Below are 17,577 nucleotides of genomic sequence, written 5' to 3'. Positions count from 1 at the left end.
TAGTTTGGTTGCTGAATACACATACAACGTTCTCAGCTAATTAATTATATAATATCCCTGTGTGTGGTTTTTATTCCAGGATCCGATGACTTCCACCTACATAGAGGAATTAGGTAAAAGAGAAGTCACACTTCCTCCAAAGTACAGGGAACTTTTGGCAGTAAGTTAAATTATCGTTTACTTTTTTACTGTTTACTTTTTTAGAACATGATCTTTATCCCTTCAGTATAGTCACGTTTTTTAGATTTAGAAAATATGATGGGGCAGGTGAACTTGTTACAGTGACTCTCAGTGTATCCATTTGCTAGGGCTGACATAACTCAGTACCATAGACTGGGGTGGCTTGAACAACAGGAAGACATTGTCCTACAGTCTTGGAGGCTGGAAGACTGGAATGGGTGTGGGCAGCGTGGGTGTGAGGGAAGGATCTGAGGCCTCCCTCCTTGGTATGTACATGGCCATCTTCCCTCTTTGTGCATCTCCTAGTCCATGTTTCCCCACTTCTATAAGAACAGGAGGCATATGGGACCACCACCTATCCTAATGTCCTCATTTAACCTTAATTATCTCTTTAAAGGCCCATTGTCCAAATGTAGTCACATGCTGGAGTACTAGGGGTAAAGGAATTCAACAATATGACTTTTGGGAAAACACAATTCATAACACTCACTGAGCCTTACATTTTGCCTGTTGTAAAAATTACTTTTGGTCGCTCAACATGACCAAATTAATATTTGTTTCAGAAAAAAGAAGGTATCACAGTGCCTCCTCCAGACTCTTCGGTGAGTTTACATAAATGTTCTTCTGAGATCCAGGTTAACCTGTTTTTAAATCTTTAGTTGTGGGAGGCACCTGAGTGGCTCAGTTCAGTGTCCAACTCTTGGTTTCGGCCCAAGTCATGTTCTCATGTGTCATGAGACTGAGCCCCAGGTCAGGCTCTGTGCTCAGCAGGGAGTCTGCTTGAGATTCACTTTCTTTCTCCCTCTGCTTCTGCCCCCCTCACACTCACTTCCCCTTGCTCTCTCTCTCAAATAAATAAGTCTTTAAAAAAAAATCTTTAGTTGGGGGATATGTCATCAATTCTCTATATTATGTCTATGGCTAATCTCTAAATCAGATTAAGTTTCCATCTGTTCAGAGGCCGGGGATGACGTGGGGGTTGTTTCAGTGCTCATGGATTCATACGTAGTTTTTTTTGTTTTGTTTTGTTTTTTTGTTTTTTTTGTTTTTTTTTAGAGGAAGAAGAATGGAGCCAAGAAAGTTTTGCAGTAAAATAAATGTTAATAGAATGAGAATATCCTAACACGTGATCCATTTAAAAGAGGGAAACAGGCAAATAGGATTAGTGAGCACCCATTCCCTTCCAAATGTAGGCTTTCATCTGAGTTAGTTGATAAGGTATTTTATTTGGTAGTAAAGGAATGTCAGATTATTCTTCCTTTGCTGAGTTTATATTGTGATCCTTAACTTGAATGACTCTCATATATGCCCCATCGTGTCCCTGTTTCTTTAGAAACCCATGGGGCCCAATGATGCCATAGATGCTTTGTCATCTGACTTCACCTGCAGTTCACCTACCGATGCTGGAAAGAAAACTAAGGAAGAGGTATTATTTTAAACATAATTGCAGTGCTTGTTAGAAACCGTATCAGACTTTAAAACAACTTCTTTTTAGTTCTGGTTATTGTAATTGCCCTTCTTTCATCTTTAAGTCTGATCTTTTGTGTTTTGCCTTTCAGAAATCTACAGGAGAAGAGATTTTAAAAGCCCAGCCAGCCAGGGTAACCAAAAGTGCTGCTTCACCCCAAGAGAAAAAAAGAAAGGTGGAGGAGGTATAAATAATTACTTCTTTGAAAATAACCACGGTCCTTCTCCTGACAGCAGTTACTTTCCTGAGCCTGATCCAGCTGATTCAGGATAATCACAATAGAGCGTTATTCCTGATGTGGAGCATCTTTTTTCCCTCGGGTCTGTGTAGATTAGTGAATCCAATCAGGGTTCTATTGATTATCTCCAGGCAAGCCTTCTGTGTTTCTACGAATGCTGTTCATGATTTCAGAACAGTTTTCTTCATTGTGAAACAAGAGTATCTCACCACTAAAATATACAGAAAGACAAGACACCAAAAAAAATTGTACCTTTGGAACATAACATCTTCACCGTGATTTTTTTTTAATGGAGTTTGACCTGTGAATCAATCACTAGTGGAATGTTGGCCTAGCTGTTTCAGGTCACTTCTCCTGACCACAGTCACATAATTGTCACAAATCTTGAAAGGTGATCCAGCGGCTCAAGGCTGGATGAGAAAACGTGCTCCATCTGCAGACAGTCCAGATAGTGCAAGGAGCATGTCTGTTGGATCTGCTCTGCCTCTCCCTTCCTGGAGGGGACAGTTTATTTTTATCTGGCAGGCTGGGGAGCGGTGAGAGCACCACACCCCAAGAGTGGGAGTTCCTACAGCTATTGGCCATTGTGCCTTCAGAAAAGAAGGCTGCAAGGGGCCACTCTGGGTTTCCCGGCTTCCTGGGCTTAGCTAGTTTGCTAAGGGACAGGGTTGTCAGAAATTATTTTTAGAGACACATTAAAAAAAAAACAGGAAAGTGAAAGTTTACTTCTTGGAGCTTTTATTTCTATGCAAGTATTTTATAATAATATTATAGCTTGATAAATAAGGGGTGAAGTGTGCCCCTGAGGGTAGAAACTGTGTAAGACACTGTGGAAGTATCTTAGCCCCAGTATTTTTCACTGGTAAGTTCTTTTTCCTTTCTCTCTTTTCTTAGGTTTCAAGTAGCACTGCCTTCTCAAAGTCCTCTAATCCACGACTCCTCTGACAAATTTGAAATTAGGATTTCACAGAGAAGTGGATGGATTGTGCAGGCTGAGGAGATGTTGTCTTTGTTAATGTACAGAGTTTTTCCTTTTTAGCAGGACGCAATGAGTGATCAAGCACTGGAGGCTCTTTCAGCTTCTTTGGGCAGCCGGAAGCCAGAACCCGAGCTGGACCTCAGTTCCATTAAGGAAGTCGACGAGGTACTGACCTTGGAGTTTATTGATAAAGCGTGTCAGTCTGCAGGTTATGAAACTAACTGCCTTATGCATGTTTAGAATTTTCACACAACTTTGCTTTATTGGAGATTAAAAACAAATTGCTCTTCATTCTATCTTACTTTCAGAGTCCGGTTAACTTAGATCTTCAGTCCTGGGCAGTTAGAGTTTGCCTTATAAACCATCTAGAATTTTAATATTTAAAGTGAATGCTAATCTCTTTTGCCAATGCTTCAGTGACCCCTGACGAGACAAGATAACGTGGAAGCAGTGGCCTGGTGAGAAATAGGTTTATCTGCTCTTGTGGACATGGAAATGTATATTTTCAGAAGGGTTCCAGGTGCCTGTCTTTATAAGGAAAGAGGGAGAATGCTGTCGATGGGATGGGAAGAGGCTTCTTTGTGGAACTATGGAGAAAAATGTTGAAAATCTTGTCCCAAATTAGAATAACATCAAGTAACAATTAACTCTATAAGTGGAGTTCCTGTGTGCTTAGAGTGTGATGATGGGGGGTATTTATCCCACCACACTCTGACATCTTAACAAATCTTCTGAGCCAAAGCAAGTTTCTGTTTGGTGGAGAGGAGTTTTTTTCATGAGATTACAGTTTTTGAAGACTTTTCCAACTGAGTTATCTGGGATAAAAGAGGATAGAAAAGAGGGAATGGCCCTGCCAGCAAGGTAGCATAGTTGGGGAACATGGAAATCCAGCCTGGGGACCCTCAGGGGTGCCAGCCTATCAGCACAGGGAGGGGAGCTGGCAGGTGTTGCTGTCATAATGCTGCTGCCCCCTCTGTCACTTCCTGTTCTGAATCACTGAGGAAGGTGAGTCTCAGTGAGACCCCGGCAACTCTCCCTGAGTCTGGGACCGCTCTGGTCCAAGATGGGCCAGTTTCTATCTTCGGCTTTCTTTGAGGGCTCACCGGGCACAGTGTGGCATGACAAGCTTTGTGGAGGCGAACACAAGGGAGCCGGGGAAGCAGTCCTTGTCCTCCAGGACCAAGTAATGTATTGAGAAGAAAAAAGAAACTTGCGTGAAGACACACTGTGAGATGCACATGTGTTAGAGCAGCCACATAGACGAGCTGTCTCAGGGAGAGGGTGATCCTGGAGGAACCCTGGGGGGGGGATGCGGATCAGGCCAGGTTCAGTGGTGTCCCTCTACCACCAGAGAGCTACGGGGCAGTGAGCCAATGGCACTTACAGATACTTCATGTGATTTACTAAGACAATAATTTGGGGTGGAAAGCTATAAACAGCAATCCCAGGACAGCCTTCGAGTGATTAAAATCAGATAAGTAGAGAGGTGCCTGGGTGGCTCAGTGGGTGAGTTTCTCAGATCGTGATCCCAGGGTCCTGGAATTGAGACCCGCACTGGGATCCCTGCAGAGAACCTGCTTCTCCCTCTACCTCTGTCTCTGCCTTTCTCTGTGTCTCTCATGAGTAAATAAATAAAATCTTTAAAAAAAAATAGATAAATAGAAGTTAAAAATGTCGCATAAAAATAACTTCTTAAGCAGTTGGGATAACTAATTTTGGGATGTGTATACATGTATTCCACTCCCTATGGAAAAAAAAAAAACAACCACAAGCAGAAAACTCCTAAAATTTTAACTGAAAGAACTGTTCTTTCTACTCTTTATATTAGTTTCTACTTTATCGTCTGCAGTTTTCCACTAGTTTTCCTTTTTAATTATGTACGAAGTATAAATATTTCCTTAGATCTTCCAGTCCTCTGGATTCTTAAGCTGAACTTTTAGTGCCTGATGGTGAATGTAATACTTTCTGGATAGTCTGATGTTTTGATAAGTGTCATAAATTTTAATATCCTATAGGAGTCCAGAGCCTCTCCAGTACATTCCATACTAGAGAGGTCTCTGTGGAAAAACTGCATAATGCTTCAGAGAAGACATCCATGCCTACTTATCATTTTTATAATAGATCATAACATAAAATAAATATTCTATAATGATACCTTACTAATCTTCCCCATTTCTGTGTGTAGTTACCTAGTCGGGTGCTATTTAAATTCAGTAGACATGCCTAGAGTGCAGGCATGTAAAGAACATAAAGATCAAACAGGAATAGAACAGATCTCACTGTGCACATGATCCTCATTGTCCACAAGCCTGGAGAAGACAGTCTGATACAGGAGACCCTTGACTTTCACAAAGCCTGTTTTCCAGATGGAAACCTCACAAATATCTGGAGTTTGGAGAATACCACTACATAATAGGACTTTCTCCGTATGCTGCAGTAGAATGTAATTAGAAATATTTTTTTAAAAACAACAACAAAACCTATCATCCCTTAATGAGAATGGTTAATTTATAGAACAATAAAACTGTCATTCTAAACCATAGGAGAGTGTTTGGCTCACTAAAAGTGCTTAAGATGTTTTAAATTAATTATCTAATCATTCAGTGTAGAATTATAATTCTTAAGTATGGGTGGAGGGATGGGTTGAGCAGGAATTTCCCAAATGATGCTCCACTTGATACCCAGGAGCCCCTTGTTTTGTGATTTAAATCCATGCCTTGATAGAGGAACCAATTATTATATATCATGGAACTTCCCATCAGTCACCAGTCGTTTAAAATGCAAATGTCATATCCTAGAAGCCAGTGATCTACTATAGAAGTACACTTTCATCTCTAATGCAGTCGGTTTTTCATGGTTCTGTAATCCCGTAAAGTCCTAGTGTTGTTGGAGGAAGTCCTTTTTTATTGCGGGATTATTTATGATAGCCAAATTCTAGAAGCAGCCCGTCTCCATCAGTAGAGGAATGGATAAAGAAGATGAGGTATGTGCATACAGTGGATTAAATGGATTAATCAGCCATTAAAAAGAATGAAATCTTGCCATTTGCAACATCATGGATAGAACTAGAGTGTATAAACTTTAGGGAAATAAGTTACTCAGAGAAAGACAAATACCATATGATTTCAGTCATGTGGAATGTAAGAAAACCAAGCACGCAAGCAAACAAAAAGAGTAACAAACGAAGAAACAGACTCTTTTAACTGTAGAGAACAAACTGATGGTCACCAGGGGGGAATGGGTGAAATAGGTGCTGGGGATTAAGAGTACATATAACATGATAAGCACCGGGTAATGTATAGAACTGTTGAATTGCTATATAGTACACCTGAAGCTAATGTAAACCTATATGTTAATTAGACTGGAATTTTTTTTTAATATTTATTCATGAGAGACACAGAGAGACAGGCAGAGACATAGGCAGAGGGAGAAGCAGCCTCCCCACAGGGAAGCCCAATGGGGGACTTGATCCCAGGACCCCAGGATCACGCCCTGAGCTACATACAGACACTCAACCACTGAGCCATCCAGGTGGCCCAATTACACTGGAATTAAAAGAAGAACACTTAAAAAGAAGGGAGTCCTTTCAAAAGAGGCAAAGTGTATTATCCATGGATCAGTCAAGATGTGCCATGAGATGCTCCTCTCGTTTCTGAACTGTGTTTTAACATTCATGGGAACTAATTGTTTCCTCCCCTTCGATGACTCCTGTGTTGAGTGAGACAGACGGAGGCTATTAAAATAATTACTAACTCTGCCCTGTGCTTACCTGCCTCAAAGGATATTTTATTTGCTTTTCCTTAGTGATCCTTACACGTGTCAGTATCCCCATTTTGCCGCTGAAGGAAGACTCAGTGGCTCCCCACAGTCACAGAGCAGCTGAGCGCAGGGCAGGGACACCTCTCCAGGGTTCCTGGCCATCTTGTGACTCGGCCACCGCGGCCTTCCTCACAGCCAGCGCTCACCACGCTCTTGTGCTCTGTAGTTTACAAGGCGCACAGATGCACTTGAATCTGATAGGATCTTCCCCACACCACTCATGAAGTCCAGAAAGCGAGATCCTCTTATTTCACGTGCATTACCAACGTTTCTGTGTTTTATTCCCTCCCCCTCCATTTTCATCAGGCAAAAGCCAAAGAAGAGAAACTAAAGAAGTGTGGTGAAGATGAGGAAACTGTCCCATCAGAGTACAGATTAAAACCAGCTACGGTACGTTGTTAGCCGCAGTGCCCAACAGCATAATCCTCCTCTTGCCTCCACATCATGTTTTGTTGGGTCTGACCCAGTTCATATCCATGTAAAACCCCACTCTCTAAAGTTAGTTAAGGGATAGTTTCCTAAGTGGTAACCGTGTGCTCATTCAAATTCACACAAATGCAAGTGTTACAGCTGTCAGTGATGCACGACGTAGGTCCTTAACCTTAAAGCCCAAGGATCAATTCGGGAATATTGTTTTCTAGAACTGCCGTATAGATAAGAGCAGCATAGACCTTTTAAGGGGTAGATGTGAATGTACAACTATTTACCTCCTCAGTTAAGGTGGTTTTATTGTTGTTGGCTTTGGTTTAAAATGAGGATGGTGGACCGACTCCTATAGTTGTACTTGTAATTTATCTTTGAAAAAATATACACCAATGCTTGATGGAAGGTTTCTCAGTTTTAGAAAGAGTCTGGATTACACGTCTCCAGAATACAAAAACAGAATTGTAGGAATGAGATTTATCTCTTCACCCTGGGTTGGAGAAAGGAGACTTTTTTTTAATAGCTCAAATCTTTATTCTAATACTTGATAAGAAAAAGAAAAAAAAAAAGCCTGAGGATGTATTCACTCAAATATAAGAAATTCACTCAAATATATGTATACAATGGACTCAGCCATTAGAAACGACAAATACCCACCATTTGCTTTGACGTGGATGGACCTGGAGGGTATTATGCTGAGTGAAGTAAGTCAATCGGAGAAGGATAAACATTATATGGTCTCATTCATTTGGGGAATATATAAAAATTAGTGAAAGGGAATAAAGGGAAAGGAGAGAAAATGAGTGAAAATATCAGTGATGGTGACAAAACATGAGAGACTCCTAACTCTGGGAAACGAATAAGGGGTAGTGGAAGGGGAGGTGGGTGGTGGGTGGGGGTGACTGGGTGATGGGCACTGAGGGGGGCACTTGGTGTTATGCTATATGTTGGCAAATTGAACTCCAATAAAAAATTTTTTTAAAAAAATTCACTCAACAAATCACTCAAATATAAGGAAGAAAAAACCAATCTGTCTTCTCATATCCTGGAATTCCCTAAAACAAACTTAATGGGACAAGAAAACGAAATGTTCTATTTCATTTTCAGTGAATTTTCTATCTTATTTTCAGGATAAAGATGGAAAACCTCTATTGCCAGAGCCTGAAGAAAAATCCAAGGTTAGAAAATGATTCTTCTGATAATTAACAAAAGCACTGTAAAGTATAAGTTGAGATAATTTAGACAGGATTTCACCGTGGAGACTTTAATGCCAACCTAGTATTGGAGAGAGGGAAACTTGTGATGGCGACACTCCTATCACTGACTTTTTCACATATTTTCATGATGATTCTCCTCATGAATTATTACGAGAATGTTACCAGTTTTCTAGGTGACATTCATTGGACTTTAGGAGCTGATGTCAAGAGAGCCTCAAATTAGATTGTTTGCACTTCAGAGTTTGATTGTAATTGTGACGTCATGATACTCTAATGATTCTATAACTGCTTTAAGTTGGTATCAAGCGGCATATTTAGCTGTTAGGATACAATAAGCAGCAACATTTATTAATCACTTACTCTGTGCCTGACACCATATTGATTGCCTTTCATACGTTACCTCTTTGGGTGCTTGTTGGACGAAGAAGGTGCTATTATCATTCTCATTTTACATGTGAGGAAACTGAGAGGCAGAGAGGTTATGCAAGTCACCCAAGGTCACACACCTAGAAAATAGCAAGGGCAGTGCCCCAAAACTCAGGCTGTCCTAGACAGAGGCACGGCATCCCAATCACCTACAGCTATAGATGACTGGTATTAATCAAAATTTCCACAAGCTCTAAATGAATTTCATCTGAAGCACTTAGGGATAGGAGAACTTTCCTGCCCAGATCCCACACAGTCATGGGAAAGGAGTATATGATCTCTGTCTCCTGAGCTATTCAGAAGGAAGTCATTAGGAAATAGTTAAAAAAAAAAAAAAAAAAAATCCCATAAGAAAAAAGCTTTTATATGGATCTTCATTGAAAAGAACTGGCAGTTTTATTTGAACACAATTCTTCAGAAATCGAAGTAAACTCTTGACTAAGCGAATCATTTCTGTGGTATTCAGGTGTCTGGTATTCCTTGGTTGTTGCATGACGTTTATCTTATATAGATAAATTTTAAAACATCCCCAATACGAATTTTGGTTTTAGATCCTAAAATATGGCCTAATATGTGTTAACAAAAAAAAAATACTTCTGTATGAAAAACTTGTTTATAACAAACATATAGTCCCTTAATAATGTAGTGTTTCTTCTATTACAGCCCCTGAGTGAATCAGAACTCATTGATGAGCTTTCAGAAGATTTTAACCAGCCTAAAAGTAAAGGAGAACAGTCTAAGCCAACTGAAAAAACAGAAGTATGTTTCTCAAAAGTAAAGGTCTCTAGTTCTGTGTTTTTTTAAAATATTGTTCCATACTCTTAAGAATGCGAGGCCCAAACTGTTTTAGCATGAAGAAGTTGATAGAGACCCATTAGGCCATTTTTTTTTTTTTACACGCAGTTGTCATCTTGACTTTTTCTAGATGTGCTTGCTTTTCCCAAAGAGACCTTGATAGTCTTACACAATTGAAGTCCTATAATTATGCCTTCAGGGGAGCAAGCACAACCGTGCTTTCCTTTCTGTTCATCCTTCTGTAACGGACCTAGTCACAGTTGTCATCACCACTCACCTCAGGACGGTTGGGGCCCCTGTTGGCAGTCTCCTTTCGGTCCCTCCCATATCTCTCTGCCGGAATTACTGTTTCTTAGGCGTCTTGGTAGTCACATCATTCCCCTGCTCCCACTCTCACAACCTCCCCATTCCCCACCCAATAAAAGTCCCTGCTCCTGTGTTCTGGTCCCAGCTGCCTTCCTTACCCCAAGGTGTGTCCTCCAAATACTAAACTGTGACAGTAAGTGCTTGTGTGTGTGTGTGTGTGTGCGCGCGCGCGTCCTTGGCTTTTCTCATGTGGTCCTTCTTTATGGAATAATGTTCCATCCTAATTCCCAACCATCTAAAATGTTAGTCATGCCTTTAAAGCTCTGCTGAAATATGGTCTTTGTCTCCTGCTTTTCCCTCCCCGAACCTTCCCACTTTTCCACACCTTCCCAAGCATAATACATCACACGCAGGGGTCTATTCTTTATATATCCCTGTTAAGATATTTATGACAAGCAAGGTGTTAGCTGTCTTGGTCTTCACCTCTGACATGTATACATAGTTTTAACTAAATAGCAAGTTCCTTGAAAGAAGAGATAGTCCCCTATTAATGATCATCTACTGAGCACCTTACATTAGGATCAACTTCTGTGTCTGGATTAAAAACTGTTTGAAATTTTACTCTTGTGATAAAATAAGATAGCCCAGTTCTCAAATTTTAGTACCAGGATCACCCGAGGGTTTGTTAAAACATGGATTGCTGGGCCCCACTTCCAGAATCTCCATAGTAGTAGTTGAATTTGCATTTGTAGCAAGGTCCTGATGCTGCTGGTCCGGGGACCATACTTTGCGAACCCCTGGGATGGTATTACTTCCTTGCGTTTGTACCTTCCTATTTACAATTGATAGGGTGCTCTTAAGTATATAAAAGAGATGGATTTATATATAAAGCATTACATTACATAGTTGGCATATTATTGTATATTCTATGAAAATAATATAAATGATAATAGTTGCTAATTTTATTGAGCTTACAGTGTTCCCAGATAGTATGCAAAGCACTGGACATGTTTTATCTCATTTAAAGCCTCATGTTGACCCTTGAGATGTAGGTACTATCATTGTTCTCATTTTACAGATGTGGAAACTGAGTCTCAGAGAGGTTAAGTAACCTACCTAAGGTAAGAGGTAAAACCAAGTTGAAATAATGGTAGAAGAGTTACAACATGCCTTGATTTATTCACTATTCAGCAATCCTTCGGCATTTAAGAAAGTCATGCTCATAGCAGCATATAATGTAGGACAGCGTATTGTTCGTGCGTTGTTGTGCAGTCTTACTAACCAGTTTTTTCTAAAAACTCTTCGTTGTACTCCTCCCCTCAGGAATCTCAGGCTGCCCCCCTAACTCCTGTGAGCGAGGCTGTGCCTCGGACCTCCATGTGTAGCATACAGTCGGCACCGCCCAAGCCACCTACCTTGGTGAGTGATCCTCAGGGCGTGGAGCGATGTCTTGAGAGGGTAATGTTCTTCCTCCCATGCACTTGTTACTGTGTGTTACCACGTATTATTTTATTCTAACAAAATAAGGAAATGTTTTAGGGCTGTAGCATCCACTGTTCTTTTGGCTTCGGGGTATGCTACAAATTCAGGCTAGACTTAACTTTTTAATTAAACTGCTGCAAGCTGTGTTTTTCATTCAGCGTCTGAAAGTCTTTCTTCCTCCTCAGCTATTGTGGGTACTCATGCTCTTTTACTTTCCCACATCTTTCAAGCCTACTTGGAGTTTCACGGATAGCCTGCTGTGATCTTTTGTTGACTCTCCTAGTGGAATCATCTGCACCAATATCGTCATGACTTTTCCTCACTCCTACCTGAAGGGAGGTTGAATCCATTCCTTTCCATTTTCTTCTTGGCCGTTGTATCAAGTGTGGCAGACGCTCATCCACTGATCGTGGATTCATTTCATTTCTGACCGTTGTATCAAGTGTGGCAATTCAGTAGTTGAGTAACAGCTGGTGGAGCTGTGCTGTGTTACTACAGACTCAGTGCATCTGTACTCTGAATAGTTAACTTGTAGAAGCTTTACAGTATCTTTGTATTAAACTTTCACAAGGACATTATGAATCCTGCGTGATAGATCACCTCTGTGTTACAGATGAGGGAAATGAAGCTTTGAGTTGGCCTTGAACAATCCACTTAACTTTTCAGAGCCTCGGTGATATAAATAAGGCTCCTGCTCTGAGCTACCTCAGCATCGAGTGTGGCTATAGCCAAATCTGAAGCTTTTTACAGTACATTTTGGTCTTTCTCATATGGGAAAAGGGCAGGAGGAACAGGGTGAAGGGATCCACCCCTAGGAGGAATTAGGAAATATAGAAGGGAGGGCATGATCATACTGAGAAGGGGGAGTAGCACTGTTTTCCTGGGGAGACCAGTGAGCTAAGGACAGGCCAGCACAAAGGGATAAAGCACGTGTTGTACTTGGGTTTAGTGCATTTAGTTTGAGTAAAGGGGGTCAAGAAATTGTGGGATGTTTCCTGGGTGCCGTGAAGTGGCTGCTTCCTGCCAAGGACGTTCCTGTTGCTAACGGAAAATCCCCTCAAAGTCCAGGGTCTCTCTTGGGATGCCTGGTGGCTCAGTGGATAAGCATCTGCCTTTGGCTCAGGTCATGATCCCAGGGTCCTGGGATTGAGTCCCACATCAGGCTTTCTGTGGGGAGCCTGCTTCTCCCTCTGCCTGTGTCTCTGCCTCTCTCATTCTCATGAATAAATAAATAAAATCTTAAAAAAAAAAAAAAAAAGTCCAGGGTGTCCCTCCTGCCTTACACAGGACTCAACCTCTTTTTTTGAGGTGTCTGGGCATGCTCCAGAACTTGGACATGGTGGGAATGAAGCCACAGGCCATGGTGGTAAAGACTAGGAGAGGAGGAGAGAATGTGGGATGACACAGTGAAGGAAATAAGAACAGAGGTGGTGGTGAGTGGAATAAAAAAGACAATAGCCAACATTCCAGAGCAGAACTCTGTGACCTAAACATGTGCCCTCTGCCTCCCGTGCCTTTAAGGGTTCCTCTTCCTTTCCCACTTTACCTTGACTGTAGGGCCGCCAAGCATCGATGTTCAGTGCACACAAAAGGGCTCTGTTTTTCCATTCTCTGATGATCTTTTCTGGGCATCTGCTCCATCAGCTCTAGGGACCACGGTTGCTGAGATTACCATCACCAAAGTTAGTTGGCATTCCTGGAATTGTGACACCCATGGGCGCCAGAAAGAATAGCTGCGGAGTATGACAAAGGTCAGAGGACCCAAGATGGACTCGAGGATTAGTGAGCAAAAAGAATCAAAGAGCAGAGGAAGGAGATGAATGTGTGTCCTGTATGGTTCTTGTTCACGTAAAAAGAAAGTTTATTGAGGAAATGCAGAAACCTGAGTTCTAGTTGTGAATTTGACAACATGAAATATTACAGATACTGAAGTTTCACTTCTTAGTCCTGTTTCCAGAGTCCTTCATTCTTTTGTTTCTTATTTTTTTTTAAAGATAGTATTTATTTATTTATTCGAGAGTGAGAATGACTGGTGGAGAGATGGAGGGAGGGAGGGAGGGGGAGAGAGAGAGAGAGAGAGAAGCAGACTCCTTGCTGAATGGGAAGCCCCATGCAGAGGATATGGGGTTCCATCCTAGGATCCCAGGACCATGACCTGAGCTGAAGGCAGACTCCTAACTGCCTGAGCCACCCAGACGCCCCCAGATTGCTTCATTCTTAAGAGTGCTGTGTCTCCTAACTTTGCTGCTTCTGTTTGGTTTATTTCTTGAGGCCATGGGAGCAGGCTTAACAGGAAGTTGTAGTTTTTAAAGGATCCTATAGCAGAGAGTAGGAGAAAGCTGAGCTCAACGTGTGAGCTTGTCTTAGATCAAGCTAACAATTCCAATTGCTTGGTTAAGACTTTGGTCACTGCACCTCTTGCATTTTAGACCGAATTGCAAACAAGTTAGATAAATCAGGGATTTTTGTTGCTCCTGGGAATAAAGTCTATGCAGGTCCAACCACTAGAGGGTGATAAATCCCCTTCCACTCAGGTTCCATACCCTCGTTGGGGATCTCTTTTGCAATGCAACTAAGCAGAAAAACTTTTCTTATTTACGTTCATGGTTAAGGCATATCCACAGAAAGACACTTTTACTCCAATAATCAGACATGCACTCCGTGTGAGGTCATATAATTTTATAGGAATAAACTTCGGAGACTTTGAAATTCAGAAGCAGCTTTCATACTTTGACCAAAAGCTGCAATAAGAAATTCATTGCTACTTCAACCCAATATCTATGAATAGAAAAAAAAAAAAAAAAAAAACAGTTTAATGAATAGTACTTATCCTTGTTTTATATGATGCATTCTGTTTTCTATCCTTTCATTAAAAAAAAAAAAAAAGCCCCACCCGTAAACTGTTGAATTGATTTTCATGAACCATTAATGTATGGATCGTGACCTGTGATTTGGGAAAAGTCAGATCGACTCCTAACTTTTAGCCCAAACATAGTTTTCCCTTTATTTTTCCTTTGTATCACGTATGTTGTCTTCCCCCAGTTTCCTTTTGAATACGAGCATGGTGGGAGCTCACTGCATCACAAAGGAGCACATTTCCTTTTGAACGGTGGGACCCCAAGTGGACCATCCCCATTGTGCCACTCAGGTTGGTCGGACACAGGCAGTCACCTGAGTCAGCATGAAGCCACCTAGACCAGTAGAAGCCACGGGAGGAACACAAGCTTCTGTGTCTCAGCAGAGGCTGTGCTGAGGCCACCACCTCCGGGAAGGGCCAGGCTTATTTCATAGAGCATTGGGAAGAATGTCCTCTCATAGGCCTTTCTGAAAATCTTTCCTGCTCCATCTCTAGAAGGATCACCATAAAAATCACTTCTTTGCTGGCTTTCTGCTTCCATTCCATGATCTTATTTCCAAACCAAGTCACTGGGTTAGATTATTGGAGTTTCTCAGTCTCAATACATGCTGTACCCACTAACTGCTTACCATAAGAAACTTAAGGTCTAATTTTTAACATTTCAGGTTTCTTTGACATGGATTCTAATTCAGTTGGTAATCAAATGATTAAAAGATGACATGTACTTCTTATCTAGACCTGAGATAAGGTTGTGCCCTTCTGAATTGCCTGATGTAGTCTCTCTTTTAAAAGGAGTGATTAACCACCTACTTAGTGTATCTACGAATGTGCCTTTTAGGAAGGCATGGTGCCAGATGATGCTGTAGAAGCCTTGGCTGGTAGCCTGGGGAAGAAGGAAGCAGATCCAGGAGATGGAAAGCCTGTGGAAGATAAAGTCAAGGTAATAGCGGCTCAGTCACTTCTAGAAAGTAGCTAACACTGATGATCTACAGTCCCCAACTAAGTTAGTCACCTTTTTTTTTTTTTCCCACAACACATAACCGACTGGCTGTATCTATTAGGGAACATCCCATCCCCATTTGATAATCTAAACTGGGGTAAGCATCGACGTTGTGCTATAGTAGTGGATGGATAGCGTGCCACTCAGGTTAGTCAAACACCTGGGCCATGTGCATGCCCTGACTCTCACGTGGGCCGTGTGCATTCCCACTGCCCAGGAGTCTTGGGAGAAGCGGCAGGTGCCCACCCTCCTCCGCATCTTGCCTTTTAGCCCAACAGGCGTAATGGTGGAATCTGAGCCCACAGAAGCAGGGGAGGCTGAGAAAGCTGAGGTTGCTGTGGGAACTCTGTACATTTGGCCATCGTATGCTCTGGCCTAATAGGGGAGTTATCTCAGATGTAGGCACTTAGGCATCCACTTCATGGAGATATATTAATAATGAAAATGGTATAATTTTAATGCAGGAGAAAGCCAAGGAAGAGGATCGTGAAAAACTTGGTGAAAAAGAAGAAACAATTCCTCCTGATTATAGATTAGAAGAGGTCAAGGTAAACATAAAAACCTAAAAAAGGGACACGGAAATAGGCCTGAAATGGAAAGATCTTGTTTTTAGTGTTTCAGATGCCAAATAGTTGGTTAATACTCCGTTGGCATACCGGGTATGACGCTGGAAAATATTCCTCAGTGACCTTTCACTCCTCCCTTAAGTGAAAAACACCTAATGCCTAAGCTACCTAATTTTTTTCTCATTTAATGACATGGTGTGTTACCATGCCAGAAAGAAAGACTAACTTAGACAACCTTTATGTAACTAGGAAAACCAAAATGAGGAATAATTATTTTCTATGGAGAAAAATTTGCAGCTCTTGGATATATATTGAAAAAGGAAGGAAGCCTGTTTAACATTAAGTAGAATAATGTCTTTATTTTGAAAGTACAGATGGTACAGAAACAAGTGACACAGGGGGGAGACTCCATTATGTATCTGTAGTTGAAGTGTGATCACTTGAACGGGGACACACGCCATGGACCGTAGAACAAATATCAGTCCTCTTCATAAGATGCTACTACTTATGAGAATATTCAACTAAGTGTATATGTATTTTTTTTTAATTTTTATTTATTTATGATAGTCACACAGAGAGAGAGAGAGAGAGAGAGGCAGAGACATAGGCAGAGGGAGAAGCAGGCTCCATGCACCGGGAGCCTGACGTGGGATTCGATCCCGGGTCTCCAGGATCACGCCCTGGGCCAAAGGCAGGCACTAAACCGCTGCGCCACCCAGGGATCCCCTGTATATGTATTTATGTGCATTTATATACGACTACATACATAGGTAGCCTTGCACCTATTTTTGTATATATGGATAAATTGGACTTACCATTCTTTTATGAACTTTACTAAAAAGCTTCAAATGTTTTAATTGTCCTGTTTCTCAGAAGCGGCCCTAAGAGGCATGTGAGGTTTGGCATCATCTGAGCCATAAGGATGAGCTCCTTAGGGCAAGAATTTTGTGTATCCTGGCTTCTGTGGTATCCACAGTGCTCAGAGTGTCACACAGCATTGATGCATAGGAGTTGGATGTATTGCCTATAAAATTAACTGTTTTTTTAAAGGTTTTATTAATTCATGAGAGACACAGGGAAAGGCAGAGACATAGGCATAAAATTAACCAGTTTTCAGGCAACTTTGGTGAAGACCATCCCCCAAGCACATGAGGGGTGCATCCCTGTGCTCCCATCATGTCCTCTAAGTGCCCTGTCACAGCACCTTGTGTCACACTGTTTCAGCCACTCACATATTTTTCTGCTGCACTAGTTTGTGGGTTTTTGAGGTCACAAGCTGTGCACGGTTGGTTTTATAGTCCCCATGCCTAGGGCATGCCTGATATGTGAGCTGTTTGTTGACATGAAGTCATTAGAGCATATTCTCTGGTGAGAGACTCTTTTTTTTTTTTTTTTTCCTGAAATGATGAATCTGTTTATAATGCACAACATCAGGTCTAACCTGTAGACGCCTTACACTATGTACAAGGGTTCATACTTTGGATAAATCCCCCAGGATAAATCATGTTTTTCTCTCCCAAATAGGATAAAGATGGAAAACCACTCCTGCCAAAAGTGCCCAAGGAATCGCTTTTAGTAAGCAAGACAATTTTCCCTAAGTATATTTTTCTTACTTGGCCCTGATTGTTAATTGTGGAAGGGCGTAACTTTCTTTTTAATAAGTTGATGAGCAATAAATAGTGACATCCTTTGACGAGGTGGCATTTATTGATACGTTTTCTGATTCTTACAGCCCATGAGTGAAGACTTCCTTCTTGATGCTTTGTCCAAGGACTTTGCTGGTTCCTCAAACACTTCACCTCTTGTAAGTCTGAAACTCCT

General features: G+C 41.4%; 1 protein-coding gene across 20 annotated transcripts in view; it reads left to right on the top strand.

Annotated features, from left to right (window-relative positions):
* The window catches only part of CAST (calpastatin), a 111,672-nt gene that overhangs the window by 72,561 nt on the left and 21,534 nt on the right, over positions 1-17,577 (top strand). For 14 of the 20 annotated variants that reach the window (XM_038532278.1, XM_038532277.1, XM_038532273.1 and 11 more), the window contains 13 exons: positions 80-160; positions 744-782; positions 1,514-1,606; positions 1,740-1,832; positions 2,926-3,030; positions 6,991-7,074; positions 8,238-8,285; positions 9,414-9,509; positions 11,175-11,270; positions 15,029-15,130; positions 15,655-15,738; positions 17,281-17,331; positions 17,489-17,560. In XM_038532278.1, the coding sequence (XP_038388206.1) occupies positions 80-160; positions 744-782; positions 1,514-1,606; positions 1,740-1,832; positions 2,926-3,030; positions 6,991-7,074; positions 8,238-8,285; positions 9,414-9,509; positions 11,175-11,270; positions 15,029-15,130; positions 15,655-15,738; positions 17,281-17,331; positions 17,489-17,560 (1,044 nt within the window). The remainder of the gene's footprint in view (positions 1-79; positions 161-743; positions 783-1,513; positions 1,607-1,739; positions 1,833-2,925; positions 3,031-6,990; positions 7,075-8,237; positions 8,286-9,413; positions 9,510-11,174; positions 11,271-15,028; positions 15,131-15,654; positions 15,739-17,280; positions 17,332-17,488; positions 17,561-17,577) is intronic. The other 6 variants (XM_038532283.1, XM_038532279.1, XM_038532275.1 and 3 more) reach the window with 2 other exon arrangements.

Source organism: Canis lupus, chromosome 3, assembly GCF_011100685.1.
Source record: "Canis lupus familiaris isolate Mischka breed German Shepherd chromosome 3, alternate assembly UU_Cfam_GSD_1.0, whole genome shotgun sequence".
In the NCBI taxonomy this organism is placed as follows: Eukaryota; Metazoa; Chordata; class Mammalia; order Carnivora; family Canidae; genus Canis; species Canis lupus.
Note: the sequence above shows the minus strand (reverse complement) of the source record. Positions and strands in the feature narration are given on the sequence as shown.